This window comes from Loxodonta africana, chromosome 4 (genome assembly GCF_030014295.1).
Source record: "Loxodonta africana isolate mLoxAfr1 chromosome 4, mLoxAfr1.hap2, whole genome shotgun sequence".
NCBI classification, from domain to species: domain Eukaryota; kingdom Metazoa; phylum Chordata; class Mammalia; order Proboscidea; family Elephantidae; genus Loxodonta; species Loxodonta africana.
Window position 1 is genome coordinate 72,794,654 of NC_087345.1, and position 26,352 is coordinate 72,821,005.

The window sequence follows — 26,352 nt, forward strand, 5'->3', positions numbered from 1 at the left end:
GTTCTTCTGGTCTCAGGCTAGTGGAGGCTGTGGTTCGTGTGGTCCATTTGTCTTTTGGACTAATTGGTTCCTTGAGTCTTTGATTTTCTTCACTCTTCTTTGCTCCGGACAGGAAGAGACCAATAGTTGTATCTTAGGTAGTCGCTCACAAGCTTTTAAGATGTTACTTACCAAAGTAGGATACAGAACATTGTCTTTATGGACTATGTTATACCAAGTGACTTAGATGTCCCCCGAGACTACTGTGTAGCACTTTAAATAGAAACAAAAAGTGCAAAGCCTATTTGATTTTTGCTGAGAAATTGTAATGCATTTAAAAATTGGTAATTAAGAAAAACAAGGTGGAGAATGAGCTTCTTGGATCAAGTAGAAGCTTGAGACTATGTGGGGGCATCTCCTATCTGGAGGGGAGATGAGAGGGCAGAGGGGGGTTAGAAGCTGGCGGAACGGACACGAAAAGAGGGTGTGGAGGGAAAGAGCAGGCTGTCTCATTAGGGGGAGAGCAATTAGGAGTATATAGCAAGGTGTATATAAATTTTCGTATGACAGACTGACTTGGTTTGTAAACTTTCACTTAAAGCACAATAAAAATTAAAACAAACAACACACACACACACATTAGGCTCCTCATCCAATCTAATTTGCTATCTAAGATTCTTTTTAGTTAGGATACTGAAAATAGCTTAGAAATTTGTCATAGCAGAGCAGGTTTTTTGAGGTGCTTTTTATTAAAAATAATCCATCTTTAGTATTTCCCATGTACGTCTCACTCATTTATCACTTTCTTTTTTGATCTATTTAGTTTTTAAACTTTACTAAGAGTTGGAAGATGCTTTAGAATCTATTTGAGTTCTTTGTCACTGGCTATAAACATGTTTTCTGATGGCCTAAGCTGCAAAAAGAACCAGAGAGCAAAATGGTAGAACAATGGCCCAATTCATTAATAATGTTTAATTTTGCTTTATCAATTCTAATTCTAATTATTAGAAAAAAAACTACAAAGCCCTTATCCCCAGTCAGTGTTGGGAAGTGATGGCATGTATGGGTTCAGGAGGAAGTAGGATTCAGACTTTTTTCTCTTCAAAGGGCTAACCATTATTTATTGCACTGTCTATCGACTAATCCATCATTTTCTAAATTGAATGTGTTGTCTTTATCATACACTAAAATTTTTCTGTTTCTGGGCTTTCCATTCTGTTCCATGATCTGTCTTCTTTACTAGCCGTAGAATACATTTAGGATCTGGTACAGCTAGCCCTTCCTCATCATTCTTCCTTTGTAAAAATTTCCTGGCTATTCAGCAATGATGGGTTTGAAAGTCCTGGGTCCTACACTTCTGGCATGTCTCTGTTTAAATCAATATGAAACTAATAATCTTAGCTCTTCCAGGTAACAGATGGTTCTTCAAAGGAGACCCACAGCTAGCCTTTAAAGAATGGGCTGATTTCCTTTCCTTTTTCTTTAGTTGGTCCTACACAAGAAATATAGCTACAAGGCTTGAAGAAAGTAAATCCTTCACACCCTCATCATACCTCAGGTACTTAGCAGACAATATCCCATTTAAGCATCGTACCTGAGCAATTGTCTCGGGGTCCAATGGCTTGTGGTCATTGAAGCCTGTGTATTGCCCTGACGATGTAGACCTTCTAATAGGAGGGCTGTCAATCTTCTTGAGGGAGTCGTGCCGACTGATATTGGTCAGGCTGCCATGGCCGGGCCGGCGCCTCCTCTCAGGACTGTCATTGTTGAGGCCACGATTCTGCAGCAGGCCCCGCGGGTGACTGCCCAGGCTTGGGGACCCCAGGTCAACTGAGGAGTTGGAAAGAGCATGTGGGGGGTGCAGGGGGCAATGGCCATCACTGGTCCTGCCAGGACGCCTTACCGGAGGGGGTGGCTCTCCTCTTTTTCTTTGTCTAGACCCAGAGAGAGAAAATAAGGGGGGCTTATCACACTGGGTAATACTGTGAGGCTGAGGGTAAAGTGGCTCCTCATAGCCTCTGGAGAACTAGAAGTTGAGGAGCCTGATTACTAGGCTCCACTTACCTGGCTAAATAGCCATCAGGATGACGGTCTGTGGGAGAGCTCATGTCCTTGGATGAAGACTTATCTTCAGTGACTGGTCCACTGCTAGCTTCACTGTCTGCTTTTTGGCTCAGAGTGTCTGAAAACGTATCATCCCTAAAACAATAAGAATCAAGAGTTAGGGTTTTTTGCTAGGAGAAAAAAAAAAAAAAATGATGGTAAGTGGTTCGAGTCCATCCAGAGGTACTTTGGAAGAAAGGCCTGGTGATCTACTTCCAAAAAACCAGCCATTGAAAACTCCATGGAATGTAGTTCTACTCTAACACACGTGGATTTGCCACGAGTTAGAGCAGACTTGGTGGTAACTGGTTTTTTGTTTTATTAATGTACATGTCTCTTGTATTAACATAACTGTTTTCTTTTTCATTATGAACACAATACAAATACAGGTAAACTGGAAAATCCAAATATACAAAAAGAATGAAAAACAATTGCCCATAATATGATATCTAGAGATAAATACTATTATCATTTTAGAAAATATCCTTCTAGGCTTTTTTCCATGCCTGGGATACGTATCTATGAGTGTACATAAGGATGTATAGCATTTGTACTACAACTATTTATATGTTTATGTACTTTAGATGTATCTGACTGCATGCCTATATTTATACACACATAATATTTCCTGGATTTTGAAATTAGGCTGTATTATTCCATCCCTGTATAAATTTTATATGATCACATTTCTCTTTTTCTTGAAAAGCTGCTCTTAATTTGATGGTGCGCCATGAAATATTTTATTGGCAAAATTGGGATTATACTGCCCATAATATTTTGTAATTTGTATTTTCACTTAAAATATTATGACTATCTTTCCATGTCTTTAAATATTTTTGGAATTAGGGATATTTCATCAGCAAAACTAAAAAAAAAAAAAAAAAAAAGGCCTGGATATGATTCTCGTTAGATTTTGGGTCAGTATCCTCCCCTCTTGGGAATCTGGAGTTGGAACAGTAGACAGATACCAAGAGAAAAGAACCATTGTTTTTGGAATTAGCAGTGTCATTTCAGCTCATAAAGCCATTCTCTGCAGAAGTTATTTTTCTAAGAACCTGAAAGGTTCAAAAGGTATTTCCCACTAGTCTTTGCTCTAAACCTACTGGCAAGAATTTGGGAAATGAAAACTTTCTGGTCCTGAAGCGCTGTTAAGCAAAGACCCACTAGAGTAAGGTGTAGAACTGTGCTCAGCTCAGAAGCTTATCGCTGTAATCCTTTTCTGCACTTTTCTCATAAGATCAAGCTCAGCTTAAGAAGCATGGCTGGAGTTCTCTATTGGAAAGACCCAGGCAACTGAAACCAGGACTACTCACATATCCTGCACCACTATGTACTGGTGAGGCACAAGCCCGTCAATCCCATTGTGTCTGCCTTCCCACCAGTCCTCAGATGCGCGGTGATACAGCAGCAGGGAGGCACCTTTCTTGAAAGACAGTTCTCTGGCTGACCGCCCAACATAGTCAAACTTGGCTATTGCTTCTATTGGCTCGCATTCTAGAAAGAACAGACCAGAAAATAGTGAGGGACAGGGTTGATAGGAAGGCATGATATACTATCTGAAACAGCTACATGAGGCTTTAGAAATAAACAAGGCTGTTTTAATATCCAGACTGAAGAGGATAATAAGCAAATCATGACAGCAAGAAAAAATAGAGGTTTTAGAAGAGATAACAGAAAAGCATTCTCTTGCCGTCATCAGTTTCTCAGGCAAAAAAAAAAAAAATGGACATTAGATTTTAATTTCTACGTCTTTCTAGAGATGAAATGACAGTCTAATAAAAAACATTTTAAACTTTGCAATGTGATATATAAAACCTTTTCTTAGACTGTAATAACCTCCACAATTGCTCCAATGTTATTTTGACATTGATGGAGTTTCCTTGCAATATGTTCATGCCATTTATCACATGGAAAAATCACTATCCCAGGACACATACGAAGTTTATGCTTTATTAGTTTAAGAAAATCCGGGTTAGAAATATCACCATTATTAAAAACTACTCAAATACATTTAATTTCCCCGTGTACCTTTTTGGCACTATCAAATCCTCAAACTATCACCAACAGTAATGACAACTTTGTTTTCTCTAGGATCAAAAATATATTTAAATCTTAACTATGAAAAAGGAGCATATCTTAGACTGCCCTCTACCCAAATTAAAAGAGCAGATTCAAAAATTATATTTTCTAGAGATCACAGGATAGTCAAAGGAATTTTACTGACTAAAAAAATCCAAACTCCAGAAGTTATATACCACATGATTCCATTTATATCACATTCTTAAAATGACATAATTATAGAGATGGAGAACAGATTGGTGGTTGCCAGGGGTTAGGGATGGGTGGGAGTGGGGGAAATGGGGTGGATGTGGCTATGAAAGGGTAGACAAGGTATCCAATGATGAAACTGTTGCATATTTTGATTGTAGTGGAGGTCACGTGATAAAATCCCATAGAACTAAACACGCACACACAAATGAGGGCATGTAAAGCTGGTGAAATCTGAATATATTTGATGGATTGTATCAATGACAATATCTTGGTTGTAATATGGTACTATAGTTATGCTAGATGTTACCATTGAGAAAAGTTGGGTAAAAGGTGTATGGGATCTCTCTCTATTACTTCTTAAAACTGCATGTGAATTTATAATAATCTCAAAATAAAAATTAATACATACAGAACTCTGGGTCTAAATTAAAAATTTAACTTTTGCTCAATTTTGGCCACAAATACTGAAGGTAAATAAAAGGATGCACTAACTGAAACAAATTATGAGATGATTTTTGTGATTCAACTTATTGCCAAATGCCCTTCAGTTTGGGACCATATGTTCTTTCCTTCCCTCGGCCACTGACACCCAACCTCATCTCTGCTATCACCACTACTTCAACATAATTGAAAAACAAAACAAAACCCATTGTTGTCAAGTCGATTCTGACTCATAGTGGCCCTATAGGACAGAGCAGAATTGCTTCATCAAGTTTCCAAGGAGTGCCTGATGGATTCGAACTGCCAACCCTTTTGGTTAGCAGCCATAGCACTTAACTACTACACCACCAGGGTTTCCACACAGGGGAGTAAATTTCTTATCAATAATGAATAGATCTAAAAAAGGCCAAGACAAGTGGCAAATGCTTACAGAGATATATCTATGCAATGGGCAATACCTCATTTTCTAAAAACTGAGCTTGTTTCCAAATATTCTAAAATATGTGCACACATAATAGATTAAAACCTGAATATCTGTCAAATATTTCCTCAGGAAATTGCCTTGTTTTCCTTCGATAACAGATCTTCCCATTTCAAAGATTTTTTTTTTTCTTAAAATAGATTCCAATATCTTCAATATCTGTTGTACTTTTATGGACTGCATGAAAAATTCTTGGATAGGGATCTAAGTTGTTTATTACTTGATATATTCAAACATTCTCTGGACATGTAAGGCAAAAGCATAAAAAACAAACAAATATATTGAAGAAGCTTGGGTTTTACCTCATCTGAAGAGCCTAGGTGAATTTTAGCTAAATATTTTAAATAAACACGAAGAAAAATGCCTCCCCCCTTCCCTTTTAAGGATTTTCTAGTGAAAATTGTTTGAAGTGAACAGTATTTTAATTGCAGAATCACAACACTATAATCTCCATGTAGTATACTTCTTGGAAAATATACATACATATATTTTTAAAACAATAGTTTAAGTCCTTTAGAAATTTACTATGATTTTTCAATCATATGTTAACACACTGGCAATTCCCCCCTAAAGTGACATTTTCCTTATTAAAACAATATAACAATATAAATAGTAGCTTATTAGATATCTACAAGTCTGTTCCACTGAGCAGTGAATATAACTTTACATTTAAAGGGAATGACTTTATAGTTTTAAACTTGCAGATAAAGAATAAATCCTGGTTGATCTGAGATGACAGATACCAAAATTTATCCACTTCTCCCTACAGGATAGAAATAAACATGCCTATGGAGTAGGGAATGGAAATAAGCATGCCTGTGGAAAAAGGTATACTCATTTCTTTAAAATGAACTCAGTGACACATACACCCAATTATTTTACATTTGGTTTTACTTAAAAAATTTTAGATACCAGCACATGGCATAGTATACAATCTACATATTTGTCAAAAGGAAATAGAGAACCATCAATGCTTTTAATATCATTCAATTATATGCTGTCAATGTTGGCCAAGGGGTATTTAAGAGTATTTAACAGATCTATCAATCCAAGAAAAACCAAACCTGTTGCTGTCGATTCTGACTCATAGTAACCCTATAGGACAGAACAGAACTGTCCCAAAGGGTTTCCAAGGAGCACCTGGTGGATTTGAACTGCCAACCTTTTAGTTAGCAGCTAAACTCTTAACCACTACATCACCAGGATTCCCATCTATCAACTAATCTTATTAATAAAATAATAATTTCACACTCTTGACCTCTATGATGGTCATCTATTTTTTTTTGAAACAACTAGCAACAGGAATATCAGACTCAGCTAATTTCATTGAAATGTGGAGAGGTTACGATAGAATGACAAGATGAATCAGAAATACATTTGATTGGTAATCCTAGTACATCAGCTAGTAATTCTCAGCAATTTCATTATTTTGACTCTTTCTACTCCTGTGAGAACCATTTCACAGTCAAGTGTCAATCAATAAGCTATTTACACACATCTTAGTCCAGTCACTGTATTGCAAATCAATCCCAGGGGATGGTCACACATCATACCCCTTTCATATAGACAGCCTCACAGTCCTTTAAGGTCCTGCAGAGACTCTGTAGAATGCTGCTAATGATATCAATAACAATAAGAGCAAGAGTGTAACACAATAACTTCATTTTCCTGTGAGGCTATTATGATTTTGTGCAAAGGGGAAGAAAATTCAGCAGGGCCAACTTCCTGACTGCCTGGTGCTGTCAAGTCTTTTTTTTCTATTCCTTGTAATTTTATACAAAACATTAGCACATCAGCTTTTTCTTTGGGACCTTGCTGTCCCCAACACTTTCCCTTCTATATCTATTACCCACTGCCCTTGCAAATGATGGTTTTGTGCTGTGAGAGCCTGTCTTGGAAACAAAAGCAGATCTCTCTACTGATACCATGACAGAGAAACATAATACCTGGGTGATCAAAGGGATACTCAATACTCTAGTTAATTTAGTTACAGAACTTTGGAGGATGGCTGTGGGCAAGAAAACCTGTCCTTTGTAAGCAATGCTTTTCTTCCCAGCGAAATCAAATGAATATGATCAAAATGGTATCTAACTCACAGAGCACTAAGCAAAGCTGCTCTCTTCCGGTCAAGAGGTAAGAACAATTGACAGATGGCACAGTGGTGAGATTGATGTTTGGGAAGATAAATGACTGGGGCATTCACCTTGGCTTTTCCTGCCACTAGGGAAAGCAAAGAAACACTTAGAGAAGTCAGCAGCAAAAAAGGAATGAACCATATAGTAGAAGAAACCTAAGACAAAAGAAAGAATGGTGGTAGAGGCAGGGCTCAGAGACTTTGGAAAGTAACATCACAGAAATAGAGTTCTTACTTTAAAGAGTATCTTCTAACTTAATTCAAGTTTGAAAACATCAATTCATCTTTTAAAGGCACAAGGAAAATTTCTTTTTTAAGTGGATAAATGGGGGACACTAGACAATCTTGATTACCTTCCTCCTGAAATCAACAACGATTGCTGAATTTAAAAAAAAAAAAAGTTTGTAATTGCATTAATGAGCTATCACAACAGTAAGGAATACTTAAAGACCAAAAACTCAACGAAAGTAGGAACCGAGAGAGGTAAACAGAATACTAGAACATTTTGCCTTGAGGAAATTTTTCCAACTTGATTAAGCTTCGTTTCTTACAGGAGGTTAAGTCCAGGGGATGCCCAAAAGATCCCCCAAAAGGTCCCACTCTCAGTGTCAGAGTGAACTAGAAAGAAATCTTCTCCGCTCTAGCCCTCCACAGATTGTAAACACGCACATATACACACATCCATCCTGGGGACTTAAGGAAATCACCTGTCTCAAACCTGGGAAAAAATGACCTCTGAGAATCCCAATTACATTCCAGTCTTCAGGCAGACTTGTAGTTTAAATTCATACTATCTAGGTGGCCAAGAAAACCTCAAGCTAAACATTTAATGTGGTTCCAGACTGGCTGTACCCCATGCAGAAGTAAATGAAAAACCTCTCTGGAGAAACTAACCTTCAACTAAGTCCTAAAGAAATGCCCACAGACAAAATTCTAAGAAATATATAAAAATTGACAAAACACATTGGAAAATAGGACTCAATGAAAGGGACTCAACAGAAACAAATCTGTGAAGACTTCAGATAATTAGAATTATCAGACATATAATTTGACACAATGGAAAGAATTGATATTGTGGATAAAGACCAAGAAACTATTAAAAACATGACCAAGCAATATCCATTTGGAAAAAAATGAAACAGGACCCATACTTCACACCATACACAAAAACTAATTCAAAATGGACTGAAGACCTAAATATAAAACCAAAAACTATAAATGTCATAGAATAAAAAATAGGATCAATGTTAGAGGCCCTAATAAATGGCATTAATAGGATACAAGCCATAACCAACAACATACAAACTCCAGAAGATAGACTAGATAACTGAGATCTTCTAAAAATTAAACACTTATACTCATCAAAAGACTTCACCAAAAGAGTAAAAAGACAACCTACACGCTGGGAAAAAATTTTTGGCTATGACAAATCTGACAAAGTTCAATTTCTAAAATCTACAGGAAAATCCAATACCTCTACAACAAAAAGACAAATAATCCAATTAAAACATGGACAAAGGAAATGAACAGACACTTCACCAACGAGACATTCAAGCAGTTAACAGAGACATGAGGAAATGCTGGCGATCACTAGCCATTAGAGAAATGTGAATCAAAACAACAATGAGATACCATCTCACCCCGGCATTATTGGCGCGCGCACACACACACACACACACACACACAAAAAAAACAGAAGCTAACAAATGTTGGAGAAACTGTGGGGAGACTGGAACTCTTATGCATTGCTGGTGGGAATGCAAAATGGTACAACCATTTTGGGAAACAATACGGCACTTCCTTAGAAAGCTAGAAATAGACACACCATATTATCCAGCAATCCCACTCCTAGGAATATATCCTAGAGAAATAAGAGCCCTCACATGAAGAGACATATGCACACCTATGTTCACTGCAGCATTGTTCACAATAGCAAAAAGATGGAACAACCTAGATGCCCATCAATAGATGAATGGATAAACAAACCATGGTACATACACACAATGGAGTACTACACAACGATAAAGAACAATGATGAATCTGAGAAGCATCTCATAACATGGATGAATCTGGAGGGCATTATGCTGAGTGAAATAAGGCAATCACAAAAGGACAAATATTGTATGAGACCACTACTATAAAAACCCATGAAAAAGTTTACACACAAAAAGAAACAGTCTTTGATGGTTACGAGGCAGGGGAGGGGTGGGGAAGGAAAAACACTAAATAGACAATAGACAAGTGGTAGCTTTGGTGAAGGGTAAGACAGTATACAATATTGGGGAAGCCAGCAAAACTTGTACAAAGCAAGGTCACGGAAGCTCCACAGACACATCCAAACTCCCCGAGGGACTGAACTGCTGGGCTGAGGGCTGTGGGGACCATGGTCTCAGGGGACACCTAGTTCAACTGGCTTAACATACCTTACAAAGAAAATCTTCTACAGTCTACTGTGGTGAGTAGCATCTGGGGTCTTAAAAGCTTGTGAGCAGCCATCTAACATATTCTACCGGTCTCACCTCATCAGGAGCAAGGGAGAGTGAAGAAAACTAAAGACATAAGGGAAAGATTAGTCCAAAGGACTAATGGACCACAACTACCACAGCTTCCACCAGACTGAGTCCAGCATAACTAGATGGTGCCCGCTACCACCACCAACTGCTCTGACAGGGATAACAGTACAGGGTCCCGGACAGAGCTGGAGAAAAATGAAGAACAAAATTCTAACTCACAAAAAAAGACCAGACTTACTGGCCTGACAGAGACTGGAGAAACCCTGAGAGTAAGGTCCCTGCATACCCTTTTAGCTCAGTAATGAAGTCACTCCTGAGGTTCATGTTTCAGCCAAAGATCAGACAGGCCCATAAAACAAAATGAGACTAAAGGGGCACACAAGCCCAGGGGCAAGGACTGCAAGGCTGGAGGGAACAGGAAAGCTGGTAATAGGGAACCCAAGGTAGAGAAGGGAGAGTGTTGACATGTCATGGGGTTGGTAACCAATGTCATGAAACAATATGTGCGCTAAATGTTTAATGAGAAGCTAGTTTATTCTGTAGACCTTCATCTAAAGTACAATAATAAAAAAAGAAAAATTCACATGAATAAGACTAACCAAAGCCAACATGTACACTGAGGAATGCTAGTTATTTACTTCCATGACTAAGCTAAGAATGATTTCATGTTCTCTAGTTGGACATTTTAGGGGCTGGGAGATATATCATACTTTGGCTTCCGCACAAATGGCTATATTTCTAGACACATCACATCATCAGGAGATTTCTATCCCGACAACAGATTACTGTAATGTATTTGGCTATTAGAGCCTTTACTGCTATAATAAATAAGACATGATTAATCTGAGCTGTAAAAGAAATGATAATAAAAACCATAATCTCTTTAAAATAAAAGAACAAGCATCGGGTACGAAAGTGAACCAAACAGAACCTCTAGAAATAAAATAATAATAAAAACAACAATTCAATGGGTAGGTTTCAAGCAGATTAGCCAGTGTTAAAGAGATAATAAAAGAACTTGAGGATATGGCTAAAAAGTTGCTAAAGAAAGCTGACAGCTTATAAAAAGCACTGAAAAGTAATGTTAAGAGTTAAGCTTAATAAGTTAGAAAACAAAAATCTTTCCAGATAAAAGCATACAAGTTTATTAGGAAACGTGAACAGAAAAATGGAAATACAATATGTCCATGGATTGGAAGAATCAATGTTGTACTATCAATTCTCTCCACATTACTATGCATAGAATCAGTGCAACTGTAATAAAAACCCAAACAGGTTTTTATAATTTTTGTTTTTAGAACTTGAAAAGCTGAGTCTAAAATTTAAGTGGAATGGCAAAGGGCCAAGAATTGTCAAGAAGGACAAAATGGGAGGTTTTCCTTTGTCAAATATCAAGATTTATTAAAAGGTATTGAAATTAAGACAGTGGGGTAGGGATAGATATGTAGATCAGTGGAACAGAATGGAGAGTCCAGGGACAGACTCACACATAGATGGTACCTGATTTATGACAGAGGTCTGGAGCAGTGGGGAGGACGACTGGTGCTGGGATAATTGGGACAATTGTGTATCCATATTAAAAAAAAAGGGGGGGTGGAACTGACCCCTACCTCACACCATACCCCAAAGTAAATTCCTTGTGGAAAAAAGCCCTACGTGAGAAAAGCAAAACTTTAAAGAGTTTTAAAAGAAAATGCAGGAGAACTATCTTCATTACATCAACGCACAGAAGGATTTTTAAAAGACACAAAGTGAAATAACTGCAAGGAAAGACCAATAAATTTAACAACTTTAAAATTTGATAGTATGTTTAGCAAAAACACGTAACAAACAGAATGAAAAGACAATCTATAGGATGGGAGATGATATTTGCAAAGCACATACCCAACCCTTCAAAGAACCTGACCCAGAATCCACAAAGAACTCTTATAAATCAAATAAACAAAACCAAAGAGCCCAGAGAACCCAATGGTAAAATGAGCAAAAGACTTGGTAGGAATTTTACAAAAGAATAAATCTAAATATACGCAAATGTGTACAACCTCATCAGTAATCACAGAAATGTAAATTAATATCAGAAATAAATATAACACAATGACAATATTGGCAAAGATTAAAATATTTGATAAAATCAAATATTGATGAATATACACAACTGGAAGGCTGATATACTGCTGGTGGGAGTGTATATTCTTACAACCATTTTGAAAAATAGTTTTGCAGTATCTAGTAAAGGTGAAGATTTGATTACTCCTACGTGTATACTCTAGAGAAACTCTTGCACAGTTGCAGATATACGTTCCAAAACTATTCATGGCAACACTGTTCTTAACAGCAAAAAAACCCCAGAAAACACCTCACATATTCATCAACAATGGAATAGATAAATACAATAGAATATTATATACAGTGGCAAAATAAATGATTTTATGTGCACGCAACAGATACAATGAATTTTTTTTAATACTCAGTAGAAAAAAATCACGAAAACTACAGTAGTCTCCCCTTATCCGCAGGAATGCCTGACACCACGGATAGTACTGAACCCTGTATATACTATGTTTTGTCCTATACATACATACCTATGATAAAGTTTAATTTATAAATTAGGCATAGTATGAATAAGGACAACAATAATAAAACAATTATGACAATACACAGTAATAAAAGTTATGTGGATGATGAAGCTGGACGGTATGAGATTTCATCATGCTATGTACTCATGTAACATTTTTGGACCGTGGTTGAACTGAAACAGAGGAAAGTGAAACCATGGATAAGGGGGGACTACTGTATATGGCTCCATTTATAGAAAGTTCAAGAAAATAGAAAATGAAATAATAAATTGTGTACAGATACATATAGTGGTTACTACAGAAGAGTAAGGAAGGTGAAGGGATCAGGGAAGTGCAAAGACAACATCTTTTTTCTTAAACTTAGCAGCGTCAGTGGTCAACAGCTTGGCTGCTAACCAAAATGTCGGCAGTTCGAATCTACCAGCTGCTCTTTGGAAACCTTATGGGGCAGTTCTACTTTGTCCTATAGGGTCACTATGAGTTGCAACCAACTCAAAGGCAATGGGTATTATTTTTTTTTGTTTCTGTGGGTGTTCCTTGTAACATTGTTCTACATACATTTCACATAACTTTTAAATATTCTTTTGTATCTACTGAATTTTTAACACAAGCAATTTAAAAAAAGGATCGAGAGAATGAGCACAATGGCATACCGTCTTCACTGGTGTGGGGCTCTGTACCAGCATCCTGATCCACTTCCTCCAATGTGCCGTGCTCACTGTATGGGCTGTCACTGTGGAGCAGAAATGGAAACTTATATGAAGCCAAAGTGGGTGGAATTTTAAAAAATGAAAAATTACTTCTGTAAAGGAAAATTTAAGACTTTGGAATGAGCACAGTTACTGGATATCCTTTTAATGGAATGGAATGCTGGAGACTCCAGGGATTATCTGGTCCTCTAGAAGCGTATATAACTTCATTTTTGACTAGGTTATTTTACAACTCTGTAAAGACGGACCTTAACGCATAGAAAACTGATAGCAATACAAATAATTCTTATCTATAATGCAAATTAGTTAGATCCTGGTGGAATATGATTGATTATATGTCCTAGGCTAGTTTTTGCAAATTCATCTCCACATTCTTTTACTGCATATAAATTGATGGCTCTTTGACTTCTCCTTTGAATTGGTCATAGCATTTTCTCCAGTTCCTTCATTAATAATGAATTATATAAAATCTAATTCATGTTCATTTTATACCTTTATGAGAGGCATGATTTTATCTTCTTTTAAAATTTATCCTTTAACACTAACATCACCTCTCCTCAAATGTATACTGATAAATGGGTCACAAATACAAATGGGTCACAAATACAAATCTGACATTACCATAAAAGCCCATTTATATTGCTGTTGCTGGGGGACAAGGGTAACTACTGTATTATTGACTTTCTATATAAAATGAACAATACTCATAGAGAGCATTATGTAGAGGAAGAAGGACCTAATCAAGGACCTATTATTGGCTACAACATTGTTATTGGGTTTTCACCCTGTTTGTAAAAAGCAGAAGCCACAAAAGGTCCTGGAGTATAACGCATCGAGTAATACTGATCAGACATCTACACAGTTGCTCTCTGACAAAATGAACAAGACAGTAGAGCTTGCTGATTTAGCCTGGATACTTAGAAATACTAAATACGCCTTAGGAGTCCCTGAGTGCTGTAAACGGTTAATGTGCTTAACTGCTAACTGAAAGGCTGAAAGTTTGAATCCGCCCAGAAACACCCCAGAAGAAAGGTCCCGTGATCTACTTCGGAAAATATCAGCCACTGAAAACCCTGTGAAGCAAGGTTCTATTCTGACACACGCGGCGGTCCTCATGAGTAGGCATCAGTTTGATGGCAACTGAGCCTTTGACACTGGCCTTGGAGCAAATGCAACTATGAAAATAAAATTACGTATCACAGCACGGCGGCTCCCCAAGTAATTGGAGGTTTGAGTCTACCCAGAGGCACTTTGGAAGAAAGGGCTGGTGATCTACTTCTGAAAAATCAGCCACTGAAAACCCTATGGAGCACAGTTACGGAGCACACACACTAACTGTTTGCACCATCTAGGGACCATGATGGAATAGAAGGGGTAGGGCTGATTATGAGTTTCCATAATAAGAATCCAGTCTTGTCATGGGTCTTGGTATTCATATCTCAAGGGTTATTACTTCTTCCTTTTTTAAATTGGAAGCATTTGGTGGCTTACAGTCAATTCTTTTTTCTAATTAAGTTGATGTCTGTACTTCCATAATTTTTTCAGGAAAAGGATTAAAATTGTTGGACTTACCAGTAGTCGTCTCCAGCCATGCATTTTTCATAAATAGGGCCATCTAGCTCTTTAGCATCTGGGAAAATAGTCTCATGGTGGATGATGATGGTTTTGACAATTTCATTCACATGAGCTTGGCAAGACACCTGATCTTGTATTTCTGGGACGGGCATCAACGTTGGGCCAAAACAGATGGCCAGATTATAAGGGTCCATCATGTTCTCATCACTGTACTGTGAAAGACTACGAAAGGGAGCAAGAAAGGAGTTATGAAAGAACAAGGGGCAGAAAAGATAACAGATGTCTAGTAAGATATTTTATATTCAGAAAATAGTGATAAAAAATGTTTTGATTCTTATTATCAGAACAAAATAATATTCCATGTTATTTTAAATTTTCTTAGTGAAGTCCAAAGAAAGTAAAGCAACTTATGGTCTTCCAACTAGATAGAAACTGAAAGTAGGATATAAGTCCTATTTGCTTAAAATTAAGTGGCATTTTTCAAAGCCACAGGGGAGTTTAATATCCACTACAATGGGGGCCAAGACCGAGTAAATGAGTTTCATCCGTAAACACTATGGTAGGCTGTAAATGATGCTCAAGTATATCGGGAAGGGACAGTCACGACCTCCATAAAGCTTTATGGCTATCTTTAAAGTTGTTTTCCTAGTACTCAAAAGTACTTCAGACTTAAGTTTTCCCCTATAAATTTTAAAGAATGCCTATAAGAAAACAAAGCACCTTTTCTCTGTAAACACTAAAGGAAAGCATATAATAACTCCAGGCTTTATAACCTGCTTTTGGATAAGACTACCAAAACTAGACAACAGTCAAAGTGTCACAAAAGACATAAATGCAAGACAAGGAAAAAGACTCCTGAAGTCTCTCATTCCATTTAAAGGCTGGCAAAGAGCAAACTTTGGGGAGGTTTCCAGTTGTCTAGTACTAATTTCTAAAGTGAATCCAATGGATATTTGTAAGATATTTTTCACAAGTGACTCAAACTAAGCCTGTTCTTTATTGCTATGCCTCTAACACACAGGTAAAGGGCTGTTCTAGGGAGACTTTAGAGATGTTATCCTTCAGTGTATAGAATGTCAGTCTTGAAAGGAAATGTAAAATCCAGGTGAACAGGTGACAAATGGAAGGAGAAAAAAGAGAGACTCAACTACTTTGTCAGATGGTGACAGAGACAAAGAAATTGAGAGATCGTGTGGCATGATACTTGACCCTTTTTTGGAAATAAGATAGTCTGCAAAGTAGGAAATACAAAAGCATAATTTCCACAGCTAACGTATGCCTTCCTTGAGCATGTGCCATTTCTCAAACATACCATCTTAGAAAAAGTTCACAATAACAGCAAATGGCCACGCTACAGATCATCTTGAAAATGGGTGCAGGAAGGAGAAGTGAGTTTCAGAGTAAGCGTGGTCTAACTTTCAAAAGACACACTTAAGTTCAGGGGAAGAATCTCAGTTAACTTTTCTTGCTCTTTAATTTAGTGCGGGCCTCAAAAGCACAAACTTGATATAAAAATGTTATTTCTAAGTTTCAGTTCTACAATTTAAAAAGAATACCAAAAAAACCCAGTGCCGTCGAGTTGATTCCGACTCAAAAAAAAGAATAGCCCCCTCTTTTCAAAATTCCTGTCCCAAGCATCCTACCCTTGAGGCTGGGTCCTTGTCTCTCTGGATGAAGGCAGGCATGGGGTGCCAGGGGCATCTTATGGCAGAACCATTAGAAATAATGCGAGCCCTGTGATTCATTGCATCTTTACCATTTTGTTGAGATCCACGGTGATTTAGATTCAGGTTTGCAAAGTTTCTTGTTTAGCAGTCTGCTTTCCTAATCCACTGTGGTTTACTGGTTCACTGGGAAGGCTTTACCAGTGCTCAGGCATGTCAGTAAAATTTGGTGGGGGAAGCAGGGAAAAGGCCAGCAAGAATGCAAGGTACTCACTATGGTGTGTGTGTGCGTGGTGGTGGGGGGGATGGGGGGGACGGGTGGGTGGGAACAAGGCAGGTAATTAAAGGTGAAGACAGTGAGCCTCCAGATTTTTACAACTGCCTGAGTGACTAGTCCTTTGCTCATTTAAAGGTAAACATTTACAGCATCCATTTAACCTAAACATAATTTAAAAAAAAAAAAAAATTTTTTTTTTTTTTTTTTTTTTATCCCTGTAGATACTGGAGCCCTGATGGAGCAGTGGCTAAGAGCTTGGCTACTAACCAAAAGGTTGGCAATTCGAATCCACCAGCTGCTCCTTGGAAACTCTACGGGGCAGTTTTACTCCGTCCTACAGGGTTGCTGTAAGTTGGAATCGACTCGATAGCAATGGGTTTGATTTGGTTTTGGCCTCTAGATGCTATTTATTTTTCAGTGGTGACTTCTGTACAAATGGGTTCCTACTGTCATTTGTGAATATTTTAATCAGCAGGAGAGTCTCATTTTGTATGGATCTCTGCCAACATTCCCCAACAGTATGACACTTGGCTCTTGGGGTCAAATTGGGTGAACATGATATCAGGAATAGTCAGCAGGGTTGTAATAAATCCCCAGGGCTTCTGAGAACTTAAAGCCTCTAGTGAAACAGATATAGATGGATTGCTGCTGTTGAGTTGACTCTGACTCACGGCAACCTTATGTATGACAGAACAAAGTGTTGCCTGGTCCTGCGTAATCCTCATGACTACCAGCATGTTCAAGTCCATTATTGTCACTATTGTGCCAAGGGTCTCCCATACCTTCTCTGGCTCTCTACTTGATGTTCTCTTTCAATGTCTGATCCCTCCTGATGACACTCCCATGGCAAGTGAGTTGAATAACATTCTGTTGTGGTCCATAAGGTTTTCGTTGCCTAATTTTTGTAAGTAGATCCCCAGGCCTTTCTTCTTAGTCTGCCTTAGAACTATGCTAAAACCTGTCTACCACGGGTGATCCTGCTGGTATTTGAAATACTGGTGGCACAGCTTTCAGCATCACAGCAACACAGAAGCCACCACAGTATGACAAGGTGACAGATGAATGGTGGTCCAGTGAACTACAGAGGAGAAAATACCCTAATTTTGCCAGGACAAGACTTTCCCCCAAATTTAATAAATTGACTGCCCCTGGACTTCTTCCAACTGCTTGACTGAAATGTTGGATGGCAAGGGGACTCATAGATAGGACTTGGGGAAGATGTTCTTGTAATGGAGCCTATGTTTCAGAAGTAACATAACTGAAAATCAGGTTGCCTAATTAAGAGCAGTTTCTTTGAAAATCAGTATAGTGCTATTAAGATTTCCGTTTCACCGTTTTCGAGAATGTTTAAGAAATACTTTCTTCTTGACAAGGTCTTATTATGTCAAATTTATAGGAATTCTTTTTTGGATCTATGATGAATCTCATTATGATCCCACCCCCCGCTAACCCCCAAGTTCAACATTGAAAATCAGAAATTTTCCACAACGAGCAGGTGGTTTACATCATTTTCACAAAAACATCCATGACATTAGCTTGGGATGAAAGTAGGAAAACACATATTTCACTAAAAGGTACTCTTTTGAGTAAGATTTAGGTATTTTTGCATTTATGGCCACAGTTTCTGGGGTAGAGCTTTCATCTTTCATACAATGACCTTAAGCTGCTGAGGAAAAATGTACCTTCAGTCCAGATTCAATCATTTTCTTCCCAACACTGATAAATGGAACTCAAACGTACATTTCACAGGATCCAAGAACAAAGACAGAATTCAGAAGCAGAGCAAATGGAATTAAGATGGGGATTTTGGGAGAGCATTAGAGTACTTACTGATTGAGGAAGGCAAAGAGGTACCTCGTCACTATAAGGACCGACCTGGGCAGGGTCAGCAGGAGTTTGCGGATGTGAAGCGCCCTCTCATAGAGATTATCTATTCCTACAGAAAGAAAGTGACACGGTCAGGATCCTTTCACTTGCCACATTTGAAGACAAACATTGTAGTAAACATATTACAGGTATACACCTGAACATGAGCAATGCGACTGTAACCAATACAGTAAGTGATTAGCTGGTGTGTACCACTATTTCTGAGGGTCTCCTCTGACCCACTACTGTTTCCTTTGATTTCCACGGTCTTGGCCTTGAGTAATTTAGAATTTTCCACATTTTAAAAATCATTTTGTACTTGCTATTTCTAAATTTGGCATCTGATACGGCTTCGGCGCCTTTTGGTTGTATGTTAATTAAGGTAGCTTCGGGGCATGACAACCCCCACCATATCTATTAATATGATCCAGGCACTGTATTAAATTTGGAATCTTTCCTCCCTCTGAATTACCATAGCATTTTATTTATATGATTTTTTACTTTGTATTATTTCATTAATTCTTTAAAAATATTTAGGAGAGCCTACTAGGTTTTAAGCACAGGGTTAGACATACGGGATACATTAGTACAACCCTGCTCTCATAGAGCTTATGCCCTGGTGATTACAGTTATTTATTTCCATATTCTGTCTTCCTTGTTGGATGGTAAACTCCCTGAAGAAAAGGGTGCCTGGGATTTCCAAGTATTATTTTACCTCTTTATTAGGAATACAAATTGTCCAGAGTTTAATACTAAAGTGAACAGTAGCAAAAATATTAGGTTACTAATAATAATCCCTTATTTGTACAATGTTAAGTATTTTACAATACATTTTCACATTTGTTATCCAATTTAATGTGAATAAAAACATTGTTGAGTAGGCAGGGCACATACTTGTCACCCTCATTTACAGGATTAGGAAAATCTCCATCTAACAGATTAGAACTAGAGAGGTGAAGTGGTTTACCCAAGGTTGTCTGGCTAGATAGAAGTGGAGCTGGGACAAGAACCTATGTTTTCTGTTTCACAAGTCTGGTTGTCTTTCTTGGATTTCAAAGTACCTTTATAAAGTACAAGTTTGAAGATACCCAGTAAGTACACATTTGAGAAAATATTTCAGAGAAAAATAATATATGGTATTTGAAAATATTTTGAGGCTTCCTGTAATTTCTTATCACTATATTTGGTCTTAATTGCTCTTAAGATGTTCATGCATCCTACTTGAAAATGTCAGTCCTTAGCTCCTGACGTCATAGTCATTTGATTCTCCTTCCAGTTCTCAGGATTTTTTTTATCTTCTCCCACCCATAAATGTAGTTATCCCTCAAAGATCTCTACCTGGTTCTCTTCAATGGCACCCTTTATCCATTCGGAAAGTTATGACCATCACTTTTATGAAGATGGTATCTTTGCTTAACTTTTCTCCCTCGTGTGAGAGCTTAAGTTCTATTGCCTATTCTTCTGAGTATCTCACCACTAATTTCCTGGCAGAAGCCTTTATTCTAACCTGGGCCATCATTAATACTCTCCTAACTCAGTTTCCCTTTCTCCAATTCTTCTTAAACAAACAGCTTTCCATCCTGGCTTGGAGACATTTGGGGGAGATTTTTTAAAATGCTGATGGCCAAGATTTTTTCATACGGCCAAGGCTGTGCTTTAAATACTCATGCCAAGCTCATTTGTCTGGAATCTAGTGTGCTGACCTAGGTTACTTTCTACTTACTATTGTATTTTTCCCTCTGCACAGCTGAAAACATGGGAAAAATACATTAGGACTATTCTCACTTAACCCCTGATGGATGGCAAAACAAATAACTTAGCAGCAGTATCATCGGGATTCCTAGGGAAAACCATGGCCATTCCTATCTTTGAGTATGCCATAGCTTGAGTTGTATCTCTGTCATCTTTTAGAAAATGGGACTTCAGAAACTCTCTAACCAGAATGTAAATAAAACGATATCATGCAATTAATAGTCCTGCAACATTTTAAATCTTTCAATATAAACTTATAACTAATAACAGTGATTTCAGTGATATTGAAATGGATATGTTTATATTCTGCCTTTCTGTTTGGAGAGTATTTCAAAATGGAAAAAAAAAAGTAACTATGAACACAGGTTAGTCACATCTATTGAGTTTAAGCACCTCATTTAATAACTTTTCCATCCAATGATCCTGATTTTTTTTCCCTGCGAAGAGGCTGTAAAGGGTTTAAATGCGCGTGCGTGCACGTGCACACGCACACACACGTGCATAAATTCACTCAGGCCACCAGAAGTCAATAACTAAGTTATCAGCATTTCCACCCAATTCAGTCCCAGCATCTTAGCAGGATCAAAACATGTCACAGAGTAAGCTGTTTATTTTCCATGACGACTTCATGTGATCCTTGGGGAACCCACACTGTATAGAGAAGAAAAATGAAATACCTACAGAGGAGGTAATCTGCAAGTCATTGAGAATTTAATGGGGCAAATTTAAATTCAATAAATACTGTATATTTAGGCATAGGTGGATTATTTCATCTCAGAAATTAATTAAAAGTTCATTACCTGAAATAACAAAATTAAAAAAAAAGTATAATTATTGTCTGTTTTAAAGAGTAAAAAGATGATTTAGCGCACCCATATCTAGAAAGCCTTTCTCAAAAAATGCTTAAAAAACCTTCCAAGATGAAATTCTAAAAAACACTAAGATTCAGTAGCAATTATTCCCTTGTTCATTAAAAAATTACATTTATATAAATGATTTTATGTTCATGCCTCAAGCCAAACAATTCCAAAGTTTAGTACCTTTATGTAAACGCTAAACTATAAATTGTCCCTTTAAAGGATTCCTGGTTGGCTATACCCTCTAGTCTTTTCCAACCACATATAAAGCCATAAGGGTTATAATTAAAAACAACTTCTGCCATTGAGATTGAGAATCTAGAGTGCGTTAAGAGTTAAGTCTATTGGTTCTCCAAGCTAATCCTTACTTTAAGGTTGAGGTCCGCTGCTAGGGAGAGGGTGTTAGCAATCTTAAAGCTACTTTGGGAAGAGTCCTTAGAGTTTAAAAAAATAATAAAATAAAAAAGAAAGTAAAAAGAACCTTTCTTACTGCATTATTGACCTTCAATATTTGTCAGATCCCATGCGGTCTAGTCATGCAGTAGGCTAGAAGAGAACACAGGCATGGCTTCCAGGAAGCTTAACCTTAATTCAAGATTCCCTTGTTTCTCTCCAGTTTTACACTCAGTCCTGCAATCTCTTCAAAGGCAGTTTCAAAATTTTATCTAAAAAGTATTGGAGGAACTCAGCCATAAAGAGAAACGAAGTTCTGATACATCCCATAATACAAATGAAGTTTGAAATCATTATGTTGAGTGAAATAAGTCAGTCACAAAAGGATAAATACTGTCTGATCTCGCTTATATAAAATAGTCAATTGTATAGATACCAAAGCTTATTAGTGGTTACCAGGGGTGGGAAGGAAGCAGAAAGGAGGAGTCATTGCTTAGGGGGCACTGAGTCTCTGCCAATGGTGCTGGAATAATTTGGAATAGGATAGTGGTAATGGTTGCACAACATGCTGAATGTAATCAATGTCACTAAATTATACATGGAAAAGCTGTTGAATTGGCGAATGTTACATATCTGCATCATGATAAAAAAAATGGATTAGAGGACCTGTGAGATGCAACTAAAAAAATTCAGGAGAGACAAGCAAAAGGGATGTAAGATACCAAAAACACTAGTAAAGTTATGTGCGGCAGGCACACATTCTCTACAACTACAGTAAACATAAATTGGAGCAAAGCAGAATTGCTGGCACTCCTGAAGTAGAAGCAAATCTATCTGTCCCAGAGGCCTCTGACCACGATGGCTGTGAGCAGCACTCAGGATTTTACCTCAACAGACTTGCAGCCTACGTCCTAGAGGAGTCTTGCTCCAGTACAAATGACTCATTTACTCTCCTGAGCCCAGTTAGCAGATCAAAATTTATGGTTGCTGCTGGCACTCTAGCTAATGTACATTCCTAGCTAGGCCTGAGTGTGGCAATTCAAGGTCTTTCACAATCCGTGCTTGGATGAAAAGATGGACATTTTCTTCCCCTCAGAAAAGTTGTCAGTGAGGAAAAGCAGCATTTCATCTGGATTTCTTTCAATTAGGATCTCATGCAATTAGGTCGAAGTGGTATTCATTCAATCTTGGTCACACGCTCAGAGCTCTCCAGGCTCATTTATGTTCTTTTCCAAATACCACAAGGCTCTCATGTCAGTGTCCCAACTTCACTTCATGGTGGTTTGACAGCTCCATGTAGATGCATGTGAAAAATTTATCACAAGGCACAAGTTACTTTAGAAAATGGCAAAAAGTCCAGATGGCCTCTCCTCTGAAAATGCCAGTTTCTCTGAGGCACAATTTGCAAGAGTATTTGTTTGCCAGAAAACAATAAATCACAAGATGCAAATTTATCCTTAAGCATGAAGACGGAAGGAAATTCCTTGGTGGCCACATTTAGAAAAGGTTTATTTAACAGCAAAACCAAAGAAGCAAAAACCAAACTCGTTGCCACTGAGTCAGTTCCAACTCACAGTGATCCTACAGGACAGAGTAGAACTGCCCCATAGGGTTTCCAAGGAGCAGCTGGTGGATTTGAACTGCTGACCTTCTGGTTGGAAGCTGACTTCTTAACCACTGTGCCACCAGGGCTCCATTAACAGCAGGCACTTCAAATATTTCTGCACAATCGACTCGATGGCACTGGGTTTGGTTTTTTTGGTTTTATAGCCAGTTAGTGTTCAAGGAGAATTTACCAGTCACAGGGTATTTTTAGGGTCACTCTAACAAAATCAAGGTTGTTAATCAATTATGTGTGTGTATGAATGAAAGGGAAAGAGAAAAATAAAGGGAGGCGCTAACACCTTTGAGTGAATCTTAGCCTAGCCTTGAGATGAGAGTTAGCAATGGCTCTCCTAGGTAAGAACTGAAATGCTTACAAACGTCTCTAATTACACTCTTAACAGACTGACTTCTGAGAATTAATTCATTGCTTTCTTTCCTACTTAAACGGCAAAGTTGTAGAAATAGTGTTTCTTGTTCTGATATATTATCATATTGAGGTTAGTAAAGAAACCGAGTCTTAGTCTAGAAAGTTTTACCTATTCAGTTTAGCCTAAGTCTATTAAAGTTTTATTTTTCTTTAAGGATAAAAGGAATCCTGAAGAAAACTTATAAGATATCAAATTGAAATGTCAATAAAGCTGAAGAATTTTTAGCAGCAAAAACACGTTAAAGTGCCAGTAAAATAGTTCCAAAGCTTCCCCCCGCCCCGCCACGAAACAATCGGAAATGGGCAGATTTTTGTACTAAAAAGGCTTACTGCAGTACTTTCTATCATTGCAAAATTACTGGTGACAACATAAACTTCTAAAAATAGGGGATTTGTTAAAGAAAATAAAAATCATTGTATGGCTGCTAAAAACTATATTTTGAAAAATATTTATTGATATGGAAAAATGTTAGTGATATCATTAAATTAAAAAAGTGGTTTATAAATAGTATTGTATAATTTCTACAACAGCTATATTGGAATATATAATTCATATGCCATATAATCCACCCATTTATACAATTCAGTGGCTTTTAGTGTATTCACAGAGTTGTACAACCATCACCTCAGTCAATTTTAGAATATTTTTATCACCCCAAAAAGAACCCTGTACCTGTTAGCAGTCACACAGGAAGATATAATTTGTTTTAAAAAGTATATAGGTGTAGTATATCCATACAACAGAATATTATTCAGTAACAAACAGAAATGAAGTACTGATACATTTTACAACATGCATGAACTTTGGAAACATTATGCTAAGTGAAATAAGCCAGTCACAAAACAGTACATATTGTTTGACTCCACTTACGTGACATGTTCAGAACAGGCAAATCTAGAGACAGAAGATAGATTAGTGGTTGCCTAGGGCTGGGGTGCGAAATGAGGAGTGACTGCTAATCGGTATGGGATTTCTTTCTGGAGTGATAAAAATGTTCTAAAATTGATTGTGGTGATGGTTGCACAATCCTGTGGAATATACTAAATGCCACTGAATTGTACATTTTTAAGTGGTGAATTTTATGGTTTGTGTATTATATCATAATAAAACTATTTAAAAAAACTAGATAGGTGTATATAAAATCTAGAACCCAAAAAATCAAACCCACTGCCATCAAGTCAATTCTGACTCGTCGCGACTCCATCGGGTTTCTGGGGCTGTAAATCTCTACGGTAGCACAGAAGCAGACTGCCACATATTTCTCCTGTGGAGCAGCTGGTGGTTTGAAGCCGCGGCCCTTGAGGTTAGCAGTCCATGGTTTTTTTACCCACCTCGTCACCAAGGCGCCTTAAAAATCTGTTAAGATATGCTCAGAATGTTAACACCCCTGGGGTGAGGTATGAGGATTTTGGTTTATTTTCTAATTTTTAAAAATAATGATTATATGTTATTTGCACATGAATGGTACTTTCAAAAAGTGACTGGCTGTTTGATGATTTTAAGGAATTATTGTTAATTTTTTTTTATATATGATAATGGTATTGTTATGTTACATATTAACAAAACAAAACCTAAGAAATTCTCATCTCCCAGAGATACATACACACAGGAGAAATTATATGACATCAAAGGGATGAAGATGGGAATACAGGTGGGATGTTTGGCCCAGAAATGAAAATTCTGATTACTAGGTGATTACTAGTTATCTGGGGGACTGGATATATCATTCTTTCTCTCTTTGTAGATGTTTGAAATTTTGTATAATAAGAAAGTTAAAAAGAAGGCAGGTTACAAACAATACGGATAGTATAGTTCTACTTTTTAAATTTTCTCATGGTGTGTACACACGTGAATTTAAAGAAAGACCAGAAGGAAGGGCACTTAAGTATGTAAACATAACTGGTTGCCTTTGGGTAGTGGCATTATGGATGACTGCATTCTGTTCTACGTGCTTTTCTGTATTTTTTCAAGTATTCTACAATGACTATGTGTTGATTTTATAATAAAACTCCTGCCCCTTTTAATAAAAAGTTTCCTTATGCCCAAGTAGTCTCCTAAATAATAGTGCATAATACACAATAAAACACGAAAGTTTCATCTGGGCTTATAACCCTGAGGCAGTCAGGAAAGATGACGAATTGCTTAAATGGCTCTTCCAGAGCAAGTCACTTGGACCTATGCCCTGGGGAATCTCAGAGCCAGGATACATAGAAGTTCTAGGAGCTGCCCAGACTTTGTGGGTATGACCTGGGGCATTCACAAAACCATTCACAAAGTGGATGGTTTGAAACAAAAACAAAACCCCTTGAGTGAGGAACTGAGAAACTACCAAATTGTCAATTCAAGTTAAGAATGCATTTAATTTCATTATGTCTCTACCCACATAAGTAATTTTTAAAATAAAATTTGCAGTGAATTGGGAAATGAATAGTACAATCTTTTTTTTTTTTTTTTTAAAAAAAAAGAGAATGCTAAGACAAACTCTCTTTTACTATGCGTATTTCCAAGCTTCCAAAAGATGTGGTCATTTAGGGGCATCAAAATGGCAGAAAAATAATACACCATTAAAAAAAAAAATCTTTCCCCAAGCAATCCAAAATAGGTAAGCAAAAAGTAGCATGCTGCAGGGACTGTTATGGATTGAACTGTGTCTCCCAAAAATCTGTGTCAATTTGGCTAGGCCATGGTTCCCAGTATGTGTGAATATCCACCGTTTTGGCATCTGAT

At 37.5% G+C, this 26,352-nt stretch overlaps 1 protein-coding gene across 2 annotated transcripts in view; it reads right to left on the minus strand.

The window, feature by feature from the left end:
- SRGAP1 (SLIT-ROBO Rho GTPase activating protein 1) overlaps positions 1–26,352 on the minus strand; it is a 334,899-nt gene that overhangs the window by 3,845 nt on the left and 304,702 nt on the right. For both annotated transcript variants that reach the window (XM_010598491.3, XM_003405175.4), the window contains exons 16-21: positions 18,555–18,660; positions 14,781–15,005; positions 13,152–13,231; positions 3,396–3,576; positions 2,044–2,178; positions 1,574–1,913 (exon numbers count right to left, since the gene is read on the minus strand). In XM_010598491.3, coding sequence (XP_010596793.1) covers positions 1,574–1,913; positions 2,044–2,178; positions 3,396–3,576; positions 13,152–13,231; positions 14,781–15,005; positions 18,555–18,660 — 1,067 coding nt within the window. The remainder of the gene's footprint in view (positions 1–1,573; positions 1,914–2,043; positions 2,179–3,395; positions 3,577–13,151; positions 13,232–14,780; positions 15,006–18,554; positions 18,661–26,352) is intronic.